Source organism: Melozone crissalis, unplaced genomic scaffold (genome assembly GCF_028551555.1).
Source record: "Melozone crissalis strain CALT ecotype California unplaced genomic scaffold, PUWL_Pcris_2 ptg000004l_1, whole genome shotgun sequence".
NCBI lineage: Eukaryota > Metazoa > Chordata > Aves > Passeriformes > Passerellidae > Melozone > Melozone crissalis.
The window spans coordinates 6750654-6772720 of record NW_026535782.1 but is presented as its reverse complement, the minus strand read 5'-3'; the positions used below and the strand labels follow the sequence as shown (position 1 = coordinate 6772720).

Here is a 22067-nt window from a genome sequence, read left to right as displayed (position 1 = left end):
TTTTACTTTTATGCTTTTTTGTACACTTAACTAGAATGGCAATGACAGCTAGAGAAGTAACAAAAATAATTTTAAGGCCTTGACTTTTATTTTTAAGTGTCTGGAAAACTCAGTCTCCAGTACAAACTTAGAAGTATTATTGGTTATAAGTTTCCCTGGCTTTTTAAGCTTCATTTAACATAAAATGAGATACAAACTTTTCTAACTTATGAACTTTAAGAATGAATTGCAGTAAGACTGCTACAAGTATTCAGGGGTGGAGGGAGTAGACACCAAACTGTTTCTGAAAGAGAAGGCTTCTGGGAAGAACTTGCAAATCACATGATTAACACTTAACATTTACCTTTGTTAAGTTAGAAGTGATTCTGAAATGCCAAGATCTATTGGAAGAATCAAGCTTTTCTGCTCTGTTGTCTCACCTTCACTTTCCATTCAGCAGCTTCCTACTAACACCTGAAAGCAGATCCACATTAATTCACTACCTCTGATGTTGATAAGCTTAATGAGGTGGTATGGTTTAAACCCCATCTACATTTAAAGTAGGAGTTAATAAATCACAGTGAAGAAGAGTATTGCTGGCGTTCTGCTGATTATCTGATATGGTAATGCTGGCATCCCTCTCTATCACTCACTATGGATAATGGCTCAATACTTGAATAAGAAGCCATAAAGCAAGCTAGAAAGATATAACCATCTTGTCTATACAAAAACCAAAAAAAAGCACCACCTTCTGGATGTGCACTTCTCAGTCCAGTGGCAGAATGAAAAAGGACACGCACAACACCAGCAGGTATTAAGGTTTTCTTCAAGGCAGAAGGGCCTGGCAAAAGAGAAGAAATGGCACGTTGGAAAAGAAGTTAATTTTTAACTACTGGATTTGGGCATGTTCCATACAGGTTAAAGATCTTCCAACAGTGCCATCTGTTTGTGAGTTTGCTCACATAATCAACAACCTAGACACTACAAGGATCCAATCAACAAACAAAATCCAAGAAGACCCTCCAGCCGTGTCAAGTATTTATTAAGCTCTCTTGCTACAGAAGAGACAGAAAGAGAGAACAAAATAGAAAACAGAAGAGAAGAAAGTATGTCTTAATTGTGTGGAGAGCTGACACTGCAGCCCTGACATGTGGAAGGTGCAGAATAACCCTCATGCCATAGCATTTAACAGCAAACACTGCTTCACGGCCCAAGTTCTAGCATTTCAAGTTTAAGAGAGCTGGACAATGGAAGCTTTAAAACCAAAAAGGACTAGGTAGCAGTACAATGAATTTGTCTTCAATTTTTCATTTCTCAATCAGCACTCAGTTTTTCCCCTTAAGAGTTTTCAATATGAAAACCTGATGTGGAGAATCACACAGACAGTAATTTTCTCTTTAAAAAGTGAGTATAATTTTAATTGATCTACACGAGCCCCTCTTCTCCCAACATCCCAACACTACTAGGTGAAAACAAGTTTTGGTACTCATATGTAAGAAGTAGGTTAAATACCAAAGTTAATCCCTTCAGAAGAAACACATTTTTGTGCGGAAGTGACAGTGGCATTTTAAGTGCCAGTGGCATTTTTAGTGCCAGTATGCAACTGGTTTATTGTAACACTACTTCAAATAAGAAAATACAAGGTATGCTGGACAATCATCCAGAGTTCTGACCAGCAAACCTGATAATCCCATGCAGCAGCAAAATGTTTGGTTTCCAAAAAGAAAAGAGTTCTGTCAGGCTGCTTTTCTGCAACATTCATTGTGTAAATAAACATGTAATTTTATGTATTTAATTTACAGAGACTGGATAATTCCACTTGTTCCAAACTCTACTTGTTTAAATATCTGATGTTTAAAATTAAGATATTCACTTAAGTCAGTCCTAAAATCCTCAGATTCAGCCTTCCATAAGGGCCCACAGTCCATTTTCAGAGATGTACCATGTATGTACAAAGATTTGCTCTTTCATTTTAGAAGTTGATAGCTTTGCCAAAGGATGCTGCTAGGTTTGCTTCCCTGAAGGCTTCTGACACCGTCTGTAGGGAGCAAGCACAAAAAGTTACAAGTCATTAATAGCTACATGGAATAACAGCCTGTCTGTGTAATGGTGTTTAACAGCCCCTTTAGAAAACACTTACTGGGTGGGCATGGCAAACTCTGGCTACATCTTCACAGGATGCTCCATATTCCATTGCAAGGGCAGCTTCATTCACCATTTCACCAGCACCCTGTAATTTAATGGTACTTGCAATTAGCACAAATTCTTAAGCAGTTGTCCACATTCTGCTGCATTAGTAGCAGCTTATAAATAAGCATTTTCTGCTAAAAAAGAGAAATTATGGTTTAACCAGCATTTCATCTGTGCTATAATGTAAGTAATGTACTCTATTTAGTGATTGTGATCAAACCTAGCATAAATCTAAACATTGAGAGTTGTGCAAAAGCTAGGCATTTTTCCATGAAAGGAAACCTACCCAAAACTTCAATGCTTCCCTGAAAAGTTAAAGAGGTAACTAGATAAAAAAAGGCATGTTACAACACTTACACCTTCATTTTTATTTCCTGTATTTATGCATATTTACTAAGAGAATATATATTTGAGGAGTCAAAAATAGTTAAATCTCCTCTTAGACTTTTAGCAATCAGATCCACAACCATAAGATTTTTCCCCCAGTCCTTTCCCAATGAAGAAAATTAAAAATTAGATCTGCTGGTATGAGACAAAGTTGTGCTTCCTTTAAGGCATGCTGGTTTCTAAATTACTACAACTGCAAGAGAAATTAAGTTGCATAGAATCTTATTGAGAACAATTTGGTTAACTTGGCTTAACTTTTGTGTACAGAAAGCTGTACACAAAAATGTAAGGAAGCGTTTCTGCAAACATATTTAAAAAAAAAAAAACAGCTAAGAAACAAAACAGAGAAAGATTAGGGTCTAACTTTAGTTAAAAAAAACCCCAAAAACAAAAACCCCCTAAACAGGGAAAATCCCAAAGGTTTTTTACTCTAAATTCCATAAATTACTGATCCCAGATTTGGTGACTGCAGCATAAGATTACCACCCTTGCTGAGGTCTTTAGTTGGAGAGAAGGGAAAAAAGAAAACACCAATGAAAAAGACAAAGTCTTTTTAACTCCTTCAACTTCCACAAGATGAATCAACAATTTCTGCTGTTCTCTCAAGTATTTGGCAGTATTCATAAAAACAAAATGAAAAAAAAGACCACAACAAACACCATCACCAAAAACCTCACCACACAAAACTTGTCCAAGAAACCAAATAAATAAATACAGCAATTCAAGGAAAAAAAAAAAAAAAAAAAAAGCTGGGCTTTTTTTTAGTTATACCTGAAGAACTAAAAAGTAGGAAGGAGGTTAGGGTGCAGAACAGAACTGTAAAAAAATATAAGTATGGCGAACTCAAACCTTCCTGTTTACAAACACCACTTCTAACTCAACAACTATGCAACACTGAATAGAAAGAACATTACAAGGCAAAGAAAGCACAATTGATGATACTTACTGAGCCTAAAATGTGAGCACCCAACATCCTGTCTGTTGACTTATGACTAAGTATCTTCACCATGCCATCTGTGTCAGCATTTGTCTTTGCTCTACTGTTCGCAGCAAATGGAAATTTCCCAACTTTGTATTCTACACCCTGCAAAAGAGATGTGTCACTAACTTAATGACCAACAAGAACAATGTAACCAAATGTTACACACATGAAGAGAAACAAGGCACAACTCAAACAGGAGACACAGGAATGTACATGACCTATCATTGTAAATGGTGTAAGAACGTACAAAAAATATTAATTTGCAAACAAACAATATTCATGTCACAGAATGCATTAAAGAGAACTGTGGTTCTTGGGAGAGTGGCATGCACAAGAGCATCATTCACTCACACACCCTAACCCATAAATTCAAATGCAGAAATTTAGATAAAGTAGCTAGATAAACAACTAGGGAATGAAACCAAGCTCAAAGGAGAAAAACAGTTTTTGCTGGCAAAGAAAACAAACAGTACCTCTTCTTTCAGCTGTTCTTCTGACTTGCCCACCCAGGCCACTTCAGGGTGAGTGTAGATCACAGAGGGAACGCAGTTATAGTCGATGTGAACTGCTCCCCCAGCCATGCCTTCTACACAAAGAATGCCTTCATCCTCAGCCTTGTGGGCCAGCATAGGTCCAGCAACTACATCACCAATAGCATAGATGCTATCAGACCAATGAAACAGAATAAGACACTGTTTAAAAACATCCTAGCACACCTTACATAAGTCTGTTTGAAACATATTACTGAAAACTCTAATCAAAACAGATTAAAATACTACATTTTAGCAGTTTCCACAGAATGACCACACTTCAAGAGGATACTTAGTGACATGAAATACCCAGTGACTTTTAAATTACAAAACTCCAAAGGCTGACTAAAATTTTTTAGCTACTGAAATGATAGGATATATTGAGTTTTCTTTTCAGAAAAGGAAAATATGTTCTGTTATTAAAACACAGAAGTGCTTTACTAAGTTAAACTTTAAAAATAAGTGTTCTGCATTAAAAAAAAAAAAAGAGGAAAAAGATTAGTCTTACTTACTTTGGAATCTTGGTTTGGAATCTGTTGTTGACTGGAATTCTTCCCTTCTTATCAAGTTCTATTCCCATTTCCTCAAGACCTAGATCTTTTGTAAAAGGGCGCCTACCGATGCACACTAGGAGCACATCACAAGTTAATACTTCTGCCTTGCCACCAGCAGCAGCTTCAACACTACAGCAAAACAAGAAGCAAAAATGCTAAGCTGTAAACTTGCAGCCTTATCTCTCCCTGGCTAGTAACTAATAAGACCCCAGATGGTGAAATCCTGGCTGGGTCTGGCACCCAAAGCATTTCACTCAGCCTGCCCCAGGCTTCCTCCTTGCAAGAGTTCAGCAGTGGAAGAGGGAGGAAGGGGCAACACCTCTTACTACATTTCCCAACAACTGTCAGGGAGAAAATCAGGGAGTAATTTCAACAGCAAGTAGCATGATCTGATAGGATCAAATCTGTACAGCAAAGTCATCACTGCTGAGTACCTGCCACCCAAAGTATATATATTTTGTATATGGTATATATACTTGGGGTGGGGTAGGGCCATGTATTCTGAGCAAGCTTTCTCCTGGCCCAGGAACCAAACACCTGGTAGCAGCTGCCATGCATCCCAGGCATCCCTCAAGTGCATCTGGTCTTTAACTGCACCCAGAACAAGTTCAGTTCACGTACTCTGAGAGCACAAGAACCAAAGCATGGGAAGTGAGGATAACTGGAAGTGTGGTTCAAAAGCACACTCTGAACCAAAATGATACCCTAAAAGTAGAAACAGACTACATGAGAGATCCAACCAGCATCAGCATGGCATGCAAAGAAGCCCAAATCCTGCACCTTTAGAGTGATGGATGACAGACTCTGCTAAGCTACAGTGATATAGCAAGTAAAAGTCTCCATACTAAGTCTCCAGTGAAAAAACATTTAAACTTGTTTTTGTGAAGTAACATCAAGCAATTTTTTAAACTACAGTTTCTGAATAGAGAATCCATTAACACAAACAGAACTAGTGTATACTTATGGACTTTTACAAAGCAAATTTGCTTTATGTGTTTCTATATTAACTGTTCATGTATAAAACTTCAAAGGTCTTGAATAAGACCACTAAAATAAATTATTTGCGTAGTTTCATTTATTTCTGTTCAAGAACAACAATATCTCTGCCAGGCTTACCCTAAGACAAGATGACCTTACAGCACATAGTCAAGAATTAATGGCTTGGAAATGACTGTATGAACAATCATGGTATTTATGCTAGTTATACCAGAATCAAATATCTTCCATGAAAATAACGATTTAGAGTTCTGTTTTTATTACTGATCTCATTTTAACAGTGGTTTTATGCCAGAATGCCCTCAACTCAAGTCAATGGAACCTCCCCTGTATAAGCAACTCAGGACTTAATAAACCCAAAATTATGAGCTCTCTAAGTTGTTAAAGAAACATTTAATTGCACTAAAGAATTAATTTTCATTCCTGTTTAAAAAATAATATCAGATTGTATTTTTAAAGAGGTTTGATGGATTGGGATGAAGAATATATTTTGCATTCCTTTAGCTTTATGTTTAACACTTACGCTACATCTATTTTTCCATCTGGTCTCTTGGTAGCACCAGTGACTTTGGTGTTCAGTTTAAACTTGAATCCCTGCTTCTGAAGAATGCGTTGGAAGTTTTTAGAGATCTCCATGTCAATTCCCATTCCCCCAACATGGCCCATGAACTCAACAGCTGTCACATCTGCACCGAGGCGCTGCCAAACCGAACCCTGCAGGTCAACAATGCAGGTAAAAAGAAATTTTGAAAAGCAAATTTCAGATACTTTTACTCTAATATTTGCAACAGACTGTAAACTCTTCTAAAGCAGGATAGCATGTAACAGCAAACTGATCAGTTTCTACAAACATGATGTAAAATAAAGCAAGTTCAACATCCCCCAGCCTTTCCATGAAAAGATTTATAATTGTTTATTTACAGACACAAAACTTCCATGATCAAATTCAGGGAATTAGGCTTTTAAGGCAATAGCTAACAAAATGTAACTCATGTATGTTTTAAAATATATAAAATATATTAAAATATAACTCATGTATGTTTTATACTATAGGTATAGAAGAAATTCAAAATCAAAGAATCTGAAAGGAAAACCCAAAGGGAATTGCTTGTGGTGCCCTAATACCACTACTAATTAACCAAAACAGTATCACATTAAGGAAATTTTACACAACAAAATGGAGCCTCTGCTGGTCCTGTCTGTATTTATAACCTTAACCATGATCATCAGCCTTACCAACAAAACCCATGTACACCCTGGAGGTATTTACCTACAGTTACCCACATCCACCCAGTACAGAATTTCACTTTGCTTACTCTTTCCCAGCTTATTAGTCAGCAGGTTAAGCAACCACTTGGCAGATAGGCACAGATTCAAGCAGCTGCAAGACCAGCAAATATAAATTCTTTTTGAAATGTGTAGGTGTGAGGTAAAAGGACTCAGACCACAATGAACTACAAAGTCTCCACGCTTCTGGTTGACAGAATATGTACTACCAGATCACATTAATCATCTCTTGAGATTAACTACTAAACACAAGAATTCATCCTGACTACCCTGGCATTCCCTCACATCCCTACTCCTCCAAAAGAGAAAAAGAAATATGCAAGACCCTGGATGTTCCTCTCTAATTTCTTTGCTTATCTAACCAGCTGCAGAAGTACTGACCCAACAAACACTTATCCCAGCTTTTCTGGTAAAAAATGGAGCTAGCAGGCTATGAAGTCTGAACAGATTGACTACAACTCACTGAACTGTTAAAGCACAGCAAAACCATCAAATACAGCCACAAAAAACCACATTTTTCTTTTACAAACTAAAAGTCAAGTGGTTTAAACATCCTCTCACCAGTTCCACACCAATGACTCCTGCACCAATGACAACCATCTTTTCTGGAACTTGCTTCAGTGACAGCGCACCAGTGGATGACACAATGGTATCTTCATCAATCTAATGACAAAGAAATGCACAAAGGGAGGTTTGCAATCTCTGTTACATATTCTATACAAAACACCTTTAACATATTATACACAAAACACACCCAGCATGAAGTGCAGTCAGGTGCAAACCATTACTACACATTAAACTGTGTGGCTATGAGACACTGAAAAGGAAGTACAATTAAGTTCAAATACGTACAGTAATTCCAGGGAAGGGAGCCACTTCTGAGCCTGTGGCTATGAGTATGTTCTTTGTGTTGATAACTTGTGTGCTGCCATCTTCTTTAGTTGCAGTGACTTGGTTTTTGCCAGTTATTTTTCCAAACCCAGATACATGTACAACCTTTAATGATCAGAACACAGTGAAGTCAGGTTCAAATAAGTTAGGCTACATTTCACCTGATTCTTACTAATGCTTAGCGATGCTGCTAGAACATCTCTCTGCATCTCTATCTGGTACAAATCACAAAGTAACTGCATACTAGTAGGAATAGGAATGGTATACCCTTCCTTTAAGCAGATTAAGAATGAAGGCACTAGGCAATTAAAAGTTTTCTGGAAGAGAAGAATTCAAATTCTGCCCTTGCCATATCAGTCACTCTAATTTATGTGGCAATGATAAAATGTAAAAAGTAAGAAATTCAGATTTAAAAAATTGGATATATCTCAGTATATAATCCAAACTAACCTTGTTTTGTTTAAATAAATGAGCAATTCCACCTGTTAAGGCCTTCACTGCACTACTCTTCTGTTCCATCATCTTCTCTAGATTCAAACGGAGTCCTGTAACTAAAGTTAAAGCAAAACAACTTACATCAAGCATTAAAACAACTTACATCAAGCATTGCAGTGTGTAATGTTAAAAGAGCTAACCTCAACACAGGTAACAGCTGGCACAGAAAGATGTGTTGAATGGCCCCACTACATGCTAAAGGTTACCTTCAACAACTGCTATGCTGAAAATCAATATTGCACTTTTCAGCTATAATTTATCTATCCAATATTCAGAGTGCAAAGAGCAGACACGTTCCTAAGCCTCCAAATGACAGATAAAGGATATTATTTATAACTCTAAAAATGTTCTGACCAGAAAACCATACTAATCAGATTTGAAAGACTAAATTTACTTCTTGGTGGAAACCACTTATGCAACAGGCAGTGAGAGCTCTTCACTCACTTTCAATTCCTCTGTTAGCGAAATCTTTTCCATGGGCCAAGTGATACAGATGTGAGTTGTTCAGCAAGGCCTAAAACAGACAAAACACACAACAAGGCCTAAAACACACAAAAATGTGGATTTGGACATACATTCCATATATAATATAAAAGAGTATTTACTATAAGGAAAAATAATTATGCTATTTGCAAAATGTTCTCACTATTGCTCGATATCTATATATTTGAAAAGATGTATTTCAATCACAGAACTTGTACACAGTAGCTCCTACTGAAACATTCAATTAAGTTACATACTTTACCTAGAAATAGAAAACAGTTAAATCAGCACCTATCCTTTTTGCTCACTTCACCATAGAAACTGATAATTACTCTACAGAGATTTCAAAAAAAAAAAGGAACAGATCAAATAGAGGAAGAGAAAAATAACTGTGACTGATGGCCAAAGAGAAGATACAGAATAACTTGATGAGGAAAATCTATACTAAAATGCCTGTTAAGATTTTAACCTGTGTAGACATATATGAGTTAAATTCTGAGGTTTTGTGCTGAAGTTTCTGTAACTGCATAGCCAGCCAAGCTGAAGCTGGATAGCTTGGAGCTAGCTCAGGTACATGGATCTTCCAAATTCTTAGATAAAATTAGAATGGTTTTTATATGGATGGCTAAAAATTAGTAGCTTCAAATTCAGAAGATTGATAATTGTATTTTGATTAGAAATAACAATATAGTTAAGGTAGGATCTTACTAAGAAAATTGACTCATTATAGCCACCCCAAATATGAAATTATCTGTATCTTTGCAACGACAGCAGTGTGAGTTTGCACACACTTAAATCCAAAGTAGGCACAGTAAAAGATTCAAAGGGCATTTTGAAATACTTGCCTTATCTACATATGTTTGTGTAAAACTAATACTATCAAAATAAGATAATTCTATTTTTACAATTTTTATCAACTGTCGTTAAAAGTAATTTCTCTATTTTACATAACTGTCCCAGCCCCAAATCTGTAACAGTCATATTACTTAAAAGATGCAGCCACTGCTTAAGACTTTAGCAACTAGAAAGGAAAAAAAATAATCCATGCCCAAGGTATTATTTTGGGTGGTTTTCTGGAAAAGAATATTTCAATCATTTGTTACTGCCTTGGTGTACACAGCCTATGTATCCTCTTTTTAAGTTTACTGCAATTCAAATGAATTCTAGATAGCATTTAAGTTTAGCCATGGGTTCAACAGTATTTTCATAAGAAATCTAAAGGATAAAAAAATAATAGTGTACTTGAGAAGTAGATCCCAGCAGTAGTTTCAAATTTTCAAGGTAGCACTGTGTGGATTAACATGTTTCATTGGTGCTTCAATATATTAAGATACTCAGAACCTCATTAAAATGATTACTAAATGTTTAGCAAAATTAACATAAATTTTAAAAACCCCTTAATATTTATACTGTATTTCCTCCTCCCATGCTAATGGAACCTCTTGAGCAAAAGGATTAGAAACAGCAACACAGTTAGGAGGGATCTTGCTAAGAATATTATGTCTGTTACTACAGCCATCACAAACATGGCCTTAGCAGAGTCTTCCTCCGCCTGCTGGGTGCTATTGAGGCAGATTCCCCAGCAACAGCACTGTTCTTACAAAGGCCAAGGTCTGAAATTACTTTAAACTAGACTGACAATGTCAAATAGAAGTTCTTATTCATTTCTTCTTGCTTCTCCTTTCTTTCAGAGTGCATGTGTTGGACTCAGCTCTTTCTCTCCACATCTGTATTACTCCACACTCCACAGCCTCACCCTCCAGGCCATTCTTACATGGACATCCATCTTGAGAAACTCCTTAATCTCCTTCCAAGTGAAGCACATCCTGTCAGCTGCTTTTAATGAAGCTATGACAAACATGCAACTTACCTTGGATGGAATACATCCAACATTCAAACAGGTTCCCCCTAACGTTGCATTTTTTTCTACACAGACAGTCTGAGGAAAAAGAACAGAGGGGAAAAAAAAACTTTTTAGTAATACTCTGCCACCATTTCCTTATGGGCTCTCTCACAATGTAGAATTGATGACAAAGACATTTGTCTACTTGTCTAGTAATTCTACCTCTACAAGTATCCCATTAATTTAATTCCTAAATTTATTTTACAGCTCATGTTTCCCTTCCCTCATTTTTTTGTTAACTTAAAACCCACAAAATAGCTCCTTGCAACCAAATTCTCTACCAAACTGCACCAGTTTACTGTCTGCAAACAACAGCCACTGCACAATTCATACAAGCGCTACTTTTATGCATTTCTGTAGTCCTACCACAAAAATCTATGAAGTAAATAATAAATACAAGACTCAGTCCAGTGAAAGATGTTCCCCTAACAATTACAGAAAAAACTGCTAGAAGCAAAACATGTAAATCATATGAAGATTCATAAAAACAAGAAAACAACTGGTAAGTGAACTGGCATAGATTAAAATCCCATGGGGCTATCTTTTCTTCCAAGAAAACAAAACAGAACAAAACCCTCAAGCCACAAACAACATTTCCTCCTGCTGCTATAAAGCTGTACCAACACCTATAAAGAAAGAAAAAACAAAAATTAAGTACAGCAAAACCAAACAAAAATAAGGTCAATAACAACAGGGATGGAAAATATTTCATCTCCTTCTCATTAAGCTGACAACATCAAAGTGTGCAAAGGACAAAAACAACTGCCAAAACTTCATTTAATGACAGATCACTGGGAGAAAATGAAGGAGAGCAAAGGAAGGTCTCCTTCAGAGAAGGAATTGTATAAGCAAAGGAACTGGCATCTCCTTCTTTGGAAGGCACACACATTCAAAATAATTGTAACCTTGGTTCACACTCTTGAGAGCTCCAGTCCACTGAGAGGCAACTACCTAGGTGAAAACCTTTCACAATTTCTTTAAATTGTTGCTTTTGTGCTAAGGTAGGTGATGGTAACATGAAGAGCAGAATTCACCAAATCAAATCACAGGAACATTCTGAGACATGCTCGTCCCCTACCTCCCCTTCCTCTTGTTTTAAGCACACGAATACATGAAACACAACACAAGGGCTTTAAAAGCTGCACCATGGATCAAACAGCACCAGACTGCACCTACCTTTACCCAACAAGGATGTTCTGCCTCATCCATTTCACATAAACTTCACTGCCAAGGCCAAGCAAAGCCAATACCCAGAGAACACTACTGGCAACAATATGGGATGCTGTAGTGCTGATACAAGGGCTCAATGCTTGTGCCAGTAGAAATAGCACTAAAACTGAAATCTAAGTAATTCAGTAGAGCAGAATTAGGTTCTTCCATGGATGGTGTAACTATACAATCTTTTTGTCAGTCTACTAAAAACATTCTACATGTTTAATCAACGATTATGGTGACATGCACAAGTATGTCCAAGCATTTTCCCCTCTCTAACTAGTAGTGAAAACAGTCTAAGAGAATTATTTTTTACTATGATGAAAAAGAGCATCCAGGGCACTTTTTAACTCCCTTGTGCATGGTATCCTACTGTTAATCACAGATATGAAGGACTCAAGGACAGTACTGTTCCAAGAAAAGCTGCTTTATAGCCAGCCACAAAAATAGCTTTGGAATAATCAAACATGAACTCACATGACAGAAGGCCACAATCTTTATTAAAACCTGTATCACTGAGCACCTTTTATTCTCAGGTTACTGGCTAAGTAACCACATACCTTCAGAAGCAAGAGTACTTATTACGACAAAATAGTAATTCACAAAGATGTGCAAAGACAATTCAGTTATTTTGCTCTAGGTCACAGGCAGATGTACAACCTAATGGAATCTCAAACACTTATATTTTGATACAGTTACATATTAGAAGGCTAAAAGATGCCCAAAAAGATGTTACTGACACCCATTTTTGGGAATACTGACCAATAAGGGACAACATTCAGAATTACAGACAAATTCAGTTTGAAGGAACCTCCTTAGGAGGCCATCTACTCAAACCTCCTTGTCCAAACACAGTCAGCATCAAAGACATTGAGGGAGGTGACTCCCCCTCTACTCTGCTCTCATGAGACCCCACCTGGAGTACTGTGTCCAGCCCTGTGGCCTCCAACACAACACAACACAGATCTGGACCTGCTGGAGCAAGCCTGGAGGAGGCCACCAAGTTGATCACAGTGCTGGAGCAGCTGTCCCATGAAGACAGGCCAAGAAGGCTCTGGGGAGACCTCACAGCAGCCTTGGAGTATCTAAAGGGGGCTTGCAAGAAGCCTGGAGAGGGACTTTTCACAAGGACAGGGACAGAAACAGCCTTAAGCTGAAGGGCACGGATTTAGATCAGCTCCTAGGAAGGAATTCTTTACTGTGGGGGTGGTGAGGCACAGGAATGGGCTGTCCAGATGCCCCAGCCCTGAATGTTCAAGGCCAGGCTGGATGGGTCTCTCAGTAACAGGGTCTAGTGGAAGGTGTCCCCGTCCATGGCAGGGGAGTTGGAACAAGGCCAGCTTTAACATCCCTCCCAACCCAAACCATTCTGTGTTCCATGATGTAGCACATGGCTCAGGGCCTTGTACAGCCAAGTTCTGAAAATACTGAAAGATGAAGACTACACACTGCATGGGCCCCCCATTCCTGTGCCTCACTGGAACTCACCACCAGGAGTTCATTTTGGTCATGAAGTCTATTTTAGGTAATTCAGAAACATTGTGACCTACCAAACAGCAGAAACGTGCTCAAGAATGCTACAAACACCTTCTAGGAGTTCCAGATAATTACAAGAACAATAATGCAATACCAAGAGTGTCAGCTGGCCTCATATTAAGAAGTGAAGGCAAAAAAATACCCTGAAGTCACATTTTGTATTTTTATAAGTTTAAAAACATCTGAAATATATTACACACATACAACACTCACAACACTTAATGGAATGAAACACCACTAATACACATCAGGCAAAAATTGCCTCTTCTGAAAAGCATTCAAAGACAACAAGACAGAATGGAGATGAACATAAATAAATGCAACTAAGATAGTACAGTATTTCTTTTGCCTCTAAAATTCTCATATGACAATAGAATTCCACTAATCACATTCAAAAAGCATATCAGCTGAATATGGCTTCTTCTCCTTCTGAGCTCCCTCAGTCTGTTCTTCAGAACAGTTTTCCACCAGTCTTTTTATCAGTCATGATCACTTTATTTTTCCCTTTGTTGAGAGAAAAATTCCTTCCTAGCACTGTTTTCCCACCTTCTCTTTCACAGGAGTATAAGCCCACCTTATTTTATTACCAGTTCCAACCAAAAGTAAGCTGTCCTAAGCAGCTCTGTCAGTAGCAGGGTTATAGATAGTAATACAGCCAGACCTCCATTTCAAATTCTGCAGGATGCAGGTAAGCAAGGAAAGGAAAGATTAGCAAAAGATGTCTGCAGCACCTGGTGGCCCAAGATGTGCCAGAAGGATTACAGTGTCACACAGATACCTTTGAACTTAACCTGGATGAGTATTGTGCTGAGTGAGGTCTCACCTTAAACCCCAGCTGAGCTGCTTTGATAGCAGCAACATATCCTCCAGGCCCAGAGCCAATGACGGTGACATCGGCATCAACTGAAACAGAGAACAGCTGGGTTACTGCTTTTCAGCAGAATTACTGTGCATTAAGAACTATGCAAGTTAATGAAATAGGATTAGATAAGGAAGCTACACCTCATATGTGAAAGCAACTTTCTGGACACAGTGAAAGGTTGTCTAAAGGTACTCATTCCACAAGAAAAATAACCAGACTTAAATTTCACAAGGAAAATAATGTAAAATGACATCAAGAAACTGAATTTCCCATCCCTCTTGCTCTAAAGTCTTTAAGAACTTAACCCAAGATGTCTCAATAGTTTACTGTAACATTTTTCCAACATAGCTTCTATTGATGTTTAGCACCAAATGTAAATGCTTACTGAATGCCACAAATTTATAAAGGGGAAAACGTGGCTGCAATAGTTATCTGTGCAAACTGTATTGATTATAAAGCAGTGGAAGCTATGAACTTTGTACTTAGCCCATATCTTGTAACCACAATCTCTTTTAGAATATTAATTAATATAAGAACAGAGATGGTGAAGTTCAACTTCTATTTACAGCTTTAACTTGAAATCAAATTATGAAAATAAACCACAGTTTTCATCTGGAAGGCTGATTTCTGAGTTTGAAGTTTTGTTTTGTTTTTTGTGGGGGTTTGGGTTGGTGGGGTTTTTTTTGTCCAAAACAGGTTTCTCACAAGAAATTACCTTGATCAGCATAGGACCTTTGTGGCACTGCACAAACTCCCTGAAGACCATGATGAATTCGATCAAAATGACTTCTCTATAAAGGAAAAAAAAAATAATAAAAAGAACCCCTTGGTTTTACAAGTCTCTGTCTATCCCTGAGTGAAAATAAGCATTCAGCCACACAGAGATGAATGCACAGTTACTGTCACCAGTAACCAAAACAGGAACAGCAGGACTGAAGCACAGCGGGCACTGACCGGAACAAGAGGCAGAAGTTGCTCTGCCACTTACCTGCTCTGTCACCTCAGTCTGTCATCACACCTGTTCTCAGGTCACTCTCACCTCAGGCTCACCTCTAACTACAAAACTCTTTCAACTCTCAAACCACATAATGACATAAATTAGATATCCACAAGAGTTTATGAAGAGTCTTGTTCTGTAACCAAACCCTTCAGCCATTTCCTATGAACAGGCAGCTGGATCTCATAGGAGGTTCGGGAAGGCAAGTTTTTTTAACCTTTACGAAAAAGTAATGGGACAGCACAGAGCAGCTGCTACAAACACATCGAGGGCCGATCACGCTGTAACTGGAGTAGAGGATGTCCCTAGAAGCATTTGCGAAGTCCCCAGCACCGCAGCCCAAAAGCTGGGGCCGGCTGACGGCGGCGCCTTTTGCAGCCACCACGGCCGCGGCCTCCCGCGGGCTGGGACACCGGGACACCGGCACCGACAACGCACAGACAGCTGGTCCCCGCCGCTCACGAACCCTGAGGGCCGCCACCGCTGCCACCACTCGCCCGAGCGGCGAGGGACGGGGACAGCGGAGCAGGGAGGGCAGCGCGGCCAAGGCCCGCGCCCGCCTCAAGGCGCCACTCCGGCCCCGCCCGCCCTCACGCACGCCCCCGGCGGGCTAAGGGGTCTGAAGAAAGCCCAGACCCGAGCTGCTCGGCGCGGCTTCCGTCCCTTGTCCCCTCCCTTGCCCTCGCCTCGCCGCCCCGCCGGTGCCGTACCCGAGCGAGCGCGCAGGAGACACGGCCCCAGCGCTGCATGTCGGCGGTGCCGCCGCGCCCCGGCTGCTCAAGGACTCCGCGGTCGCGCGCAGGCGCAGTGCCGGGCGGGGCGGGGCGGGCGCCGGGGCCTCCGGGCCGGGGGGAGCCCCGAGCTCTGGGCGCGGTGTCGGCCAGCCCCGCTGCCAGGGCACGGTCACTGCCGCAGGTGACACCGGAGCACATCCCGGCAGGTTCGGAATGTCTCCGGAGAGGGAGACTCCGCCACCGCCCTGGGCAGCCTGTTCCAGTGCTCTGCCGCCCTCAGCGTAAGGAAGTTCTTCCTCATGCTGAGGTGGAACTTCTTGTGTTTCACTTTATGGCCGCTGCTCCTCTTCCTGTCGCCGGCACCACTAAAAAGAATCTGGCACATCCTCTTGGCACCAGTTTTTGAGATGTCTCTAAAATCGGAGACTTATAGAATGCGCTGAGTTGGAAGGGCCCATCAGGATCCAGCTCCTGGCCCTGCACAGGACACACCAAGAGTCTCACCCTGTCCCCTGGGAGCATTGTGCAAGTTCTTCTATAACTCTGTCACACTGGTGCTGTGACCACTTCCCTGGGGACCCTGTTCAGTGCCCAACCGCCCTCTGGGTGCAGAAACTTTTTCTAATATCCAATCTAAACCTCCCCAGACTCAGTTTCATGATGTTTCCTCGAATCCTGTCACTGATCATGAGAATGAAGAGATTGGTCTGCCTGTCTACTTCCCCTCATAAGAATGTTCAAGACCACAATATGGTCTCCCCTCAGTCTCCTCCAGGCTGAACACACCATGTGGCATCATAAGTCCTCATAAATCTCCTCATAAGGCTTCTCCTTCAGACCTTTCACCATCCTCACATCTTCCTTTGGATGCTCTCTAATAACTCAATGTCTTTTTTATATTGTGATGCCCAAAACCACTCCTGGGATTTGAAGTGACACTGGCCCAGTGTAGAGCAGGGTGGGACAATCCCTTCCCTGGCCCAGCTGGTGATGCCCTCCAGGACATGGTTGGCCCTCCTGGCTGCCAGGGCACTGCTAATTAATACAACATTTGTATGTATTGATGAGATCCCTTCTCAGTTTTCTCTTGACTAAGCAGGCCCAGCTCCCTCAGCCTCTCCTCTTAAGGCAGGTGTTGCCGTCCCATTGTCATCGTTGTGGCTTCCGCAGGACCCTCTCCAAGAGCTCCGTGGTTTTGTTGTGCTGAGGAGCCCAGAACTGCACAGAGCACTGCAGATGTGGCCTCACTAGTGCCCAATAGAGGAGGAGGGCCACCTCCCTGGGCCTGCTGGCTCCTCTGCTCCTGATGCAGCCCAGGACACCATTGGTCAGCCATCCTGGCCACAAGGGCACACTGCCAGTTCAGAATCACCTTGTCACCCACCAAAACTTCCAGGTCCTTCTCAGCAGAGCTGCTCTCCAGTAGGTCAGACCCCAATCTGTGCTGGTACTTGGGAGCTCACAGACCCACCTGGCACCAAAATGAACCCTGGGATAAGCAAAGCAGCTCCCTGTCCCAGATTGACTGTCCTGAACACCTGGGCACAAGCAGAGAAAGGGAAGTTACATGTTCCAGACAGAAACCTCTTCCATGTAATTGACAGTGAAATGCCCATACATCTTTTTATATTAAAAATGTAAAATCTAAGATAATTTTGGAAGGACTTTGAATAATTGTTTCCATTTTATTTAATCAAGAAAATAATTGAACTAGAATATTGACACATTTTTATAATTAGTGTGGTTTAATTTAATGCTATGTATGTTTTTCCAGAACTTACATTTTCTTCTGGAAAATAAATTGTATTTTCTTCTAGAATAATAGATTGTACACCCTACATTCCTCTGTTATTTGCACTTCAGCACGTCAGTATTTTAAAACCTAAATCCTTCATTGCCTGTGGGAGAACAACAATGGGCCAGGATAATTTTCCTTCTATAGTGAATTCTACGTAATTTAGGATATACATTCTGTTCAATTTATGCTAAAAACACTTTAATGTAGCTTTATGTAAGTGATATATAATATAGATCATACTTCCTACCTTGCCTGAAATTGAAAATATTTTCTGTGAAAGGGTTGTTTTCTAGAGGCACTAATTTCTTGCACACAACAGTATTTCCATCAGGGGGCAGCGTTCTGCTACTTCCCGCACAGCCGGAGAAAGACGCCCTATTCAGCCGGCAGAATTCCTCTTCTATCTTTTTCCATAAGGATTTCTCTGATCGGCCCTTTAGCAATGCTGGATGTGCCCAATATTTTTATATTTAAACCCCAGTTGGTTAGAGCATGGTGCTAACAATGCCAAGGTTGTGGGTTTGATCATTCACTCCAGGTGGACTTTATGATCCTTGTAGATCCCCTCTAACATAGAATATTCTGTGATTCTAATGAAGAAGCATCCCAGAGTTATCCTGGATAGTACAGTGTCCCCATCATTTCCTCCTGCCCTCACTAATGAGCCAGCCAAAGAGAATAAAACCCAAAACTGCTCCAGCTGTAGCTAACTGAAAGTACTCAGCCAACATGTTTTAATTCTCCATGGCCTCCCAGCCTTGGTGCACCTTGGGGTACTGGAGCTCTCCCTACTGCACAGGCAGTACATGAGTATTTCTAGGGAAATTATAGGTTTTTTAGACACAAATCTGAATGCCAGGAGAATGTGTTTACTGCAAGCAATGAACAGGACCATCCTCTGCAACAAGAAATGACTGGAGGCTCTGAATGATGCCTCCAGTACTGTGGTCAGTACAGATGGTTACTCTGGTCAGTGCAGATGGTTACTGTGGCCACCAAAGGGAAGGCAGCTTGTGTGGTTATTGCTTCAGCACCCAGGCACGAGGGTGTAGGGGGCCTGGGGGAATGCAGGAAGCATTAAAGTGTGTATTAGTGGATGGGGACAGTGGGAAGGCAAAGGGCCACACAGGGAATGCAGGGTTACATCCCTCCATCCCATTCACCTCAGCCCTGGTAGTCACCTCTGAACAGCCTTGCCCTTAACTGCACGTCCCTTGGAGTCATAGTATCTGAGACAAATGTTCTGAACCTTCCTGGGTACTCTGCTGAAGTTTGGAGATTGTTAAAATTCTTTTTTGAGGTTTTACACTCTGAGTAATAAAGATCATAAAGACAGAGTATTTTCTGTAGAACTGTGGTACTTGTAAACCATGGACACCTGAGTACTTTTTGTTCCCTTCCTCCTGGCATGACTCTACCTCACCTTGCTTTGGTTATGGCACTCCTTTCATGAACACTGAGGTTACAGTACCTGTTTACACTTCTACTTTTTATTACATCCATGAATACTCATGAAATGTCTCCTTGCAGCAAAGCAGGCTCCCAGGATTCCAGCTGCATGAGGAGGAATCTTGCCAGTAAGAGGAGGCAGGTGATCCTTCCCTTCTGCTCAGCACTGGAGAAACATAGCTGGGGTTCTAGGTCCAGCTCTGGGCTGTCCATTACAGGGGAGACACAGACACACTGGGGACAGTCTAGCAAAGAGCCATGGAGATGGCAGAGGGGCTGGAGCACCTCTGCTGTAAGGAAAGGCTGAGTGAGCTGGGACTGTTCAGCCTGGAGAAGAGAAGGCTCAGGGGGATCTCAAAAGGTTGTGCAAACACCTGAAGGGAGGGTGCAGAGAGGATGGAGCTGGACTCTTCTCAGCAGTGCCCACTGACAGAACCAGAGATTGGGAGCACAAAGGGAAACACAGTAAGTTCCTTCCAAACACTTATTTTCCTGAGAGGGTGACTGAGAACTGGTACACGCTGTCCAGAGAGGTTGTGGAGTCTCTCCTTGCCGCTTCTCAAAAGCCATCCAGACATGATGCTATAACACCAGCTCTAGACAGCCCTGCTTGAGAAGAGGATTGGATCAGATACATCCAGAGGTCCCTTCCAACCTCAACCATTCTGCAAGTCTGTGTCAGGAAAAAACCTGCTTCATGGTTATTTGCTCTGAGAGTAAGACTCACCTCTGACTTGGAGCCAGAGGAAAGCTGCCAGGACAGGCTGAAGTCAGCAGAGGGCAATATGGCTGCATAAACTGACAGAGCTGCAAGGATGTGTTAGAGAGAAGTAGAACATTCTATTTCTTTGAAATGCTGAATATTTTCTTGCATTAAACATTGAAATTTTGTGTGCATACATACCTATGCACATGTTTATTTGTACAGATTGAGATTATCAATCTAGACAGACTATAACACTGGATCTGACTTGAGAAAACAGAACTAAAATACCTACCACATTCCATTCAAGGATTGGATGGTGGCCATCAGTGTCTTGTACCTTGCAAAGCTGTTATTAGGAAAGCACATTTTCAGATCATTCCTCCTCTCTTTGGTAAATCCTTTTGGTAAACTCCTCTCTTTGTGAGGGGCAGGGCAAAGTGTATCCAGAAAGAAACAGGGGTGGCATTTTGTTTTGCATCCTTGTTCAAAGCAGGGCACTGCTTTCCAGAGGCTCAGCTTACTGCTCTGCATAGAAAAGCTTCCTATCACTCAACCAGTAAAGCAAGATGAGAAGTGCAGAGAAAACTACAGCAAGTCACTGATCTCTGCTTGAGGTTCTGCATAAATATGTAGGATAATAGGAAAGAAGGTGAGTGAAACGGGGCCAGATGCAAAATAGCAGCATACCTCGGATTCATTGAAAAGGTAGGACAGAACATATCAGGAGACCTGGTATTTGCTCTGTTGTGCAGGTATTTTACAAAGATCTGTGGCTCCCAGGTGCTAGCAGGAGAGTTAAGCAGTCAGGACATTCCTCTGTCAGTTTGAGTTCTAAAGGAGCACACGTAGGCAAGAAGGGGTTGGGAAGCTTGAAGCATTTTCCAGCCAAAGAGAAGATCAGAGTTGCAGACCCTACAAAGGCACCACAGCTGGTGCTAGTGACAGGACGCATTTGGGTTCTCTCACACCTGAGAGAAGGGCAGAAAAGGGCATTGGTCCAAGCTGAACCATTATATACTGAAGACGTTGCCACATACCGTGGTTAAACACCCAGCACCCTGCTCCTGGCAGTGGTTTGTGTGTGAGATGGAATCCAGCTGCCTCACCTGAGGGAGTGATACTGCTTTGCATTTAAATGTTAGGCACCTAGAGAAGCCATTCCCCTAAAGCAAGTATCCAAATTCCCTGTGTGGTCAGCAGGTGTCTTTGAAAATAAGCACCCAGGAGATTCTATCTGCCTGTCTTACATGCATTCACCAAGGCCAAGGCAATCTTCCTTGGGGCATTCAAGGATTCCTGCCTCTGCTTTTACTACACAGAGAAAGTGAGCAATCATTGCAGGACTTACTGCAGCTCTCAGGGTTGGACATCTGGTTTAGCAGGTCTAATAGAAAACTTGTCTTCTGGGCTCCTATGGGACATGCTGAAAGACTGGCAAACTGAGAGAGTTACTCATCCTATCCCAAGGTGGGTGTAAAGGATTGTCCTCCAATGGCCACCTCTAGTGCTGCCACATGCTGAGCAGAGAGGGGACACAGGTGACCTACATAAACATCTAATTTTTATAAAGTCAAAGTTGATGAGAAAAATGCTCACCCCATTGATGAAGGAGGGTCTCCATAGGCCTGGAGAACTCAGGCATCTCAGCCTGTTCGATTGAATCCTGCCCTCAGCATCCCTGGGACACAATTGTGCTGCTGCCCCTCAAAGGAGGCAGAGATGAACCTCCCTTTAGTCATCAGTTTGCTTAACTTGATATATCAAGTTTGTATTGCAGAAAGACAGTGGGAGGTCTGTGTCTGATGTCCTTCCCTCCAATTTCCTTCCATGTGACTTTCTTCTGGGTAGCAATTATTTTGCAATAGCAGTGGGTGGCTTTGCATATCAGTAACATGTTGTACCCTGTAAAATTCTGTTCCCTGCACATTACACTTGTGAAAAGTGACTTAATTAGAAAGGAGATTATGGATAAAGCCATTGCAGTATATGAAAGCCTGGTTTGTTCACAGGAAAAAGTCAGGGTTCTTCCTAGAAGGCAATGCAATAAATTATTCACCGTAGGATAAAATTGCCCAACACCTATGATTCAAGGTCTT

The 22067-nt window shown here is 41.1% G+C and overlaps 1 protein-coding gene across 1 annotated transcript; it reads right to left on the bottom strand.

Annotated features, from left to right (window-relative positions):
• Positions 1-1005: 1005 nt before the first annotated feature.
• DLD (dihydrolipoamide dehydrogenase) lies at positions 1006-16086 on the bottom strand. The gene is made up of 14 exons (XM_054280636.1): positions 15995-16086; positions 15003-15078; positions 14249-14328; positions 10645-10713; positions 8736-8805; positions 8247-8347; positions 7758-7901; positions 7467-7568; positions 6142-6332; positions 4581-4751; positions 4012-4201; positions 3503-3640; positions 2120-2209; positions 1006-2017 (listed from the first exon to the last, which is right to left on the bottom strand). Exons 1-14 carry the CDS (start codon positions 16031-16033, stop codon positions 1952-1954), a joined length of 1527 nt encoding a protein of 508 aa, XP_054136611.1. The 5' UTR covers positions 16034-16086; the 3' UTR covers positions 1006-1951.
• Positions 16087-22067: the final 5981 nt, after the last annotated feature.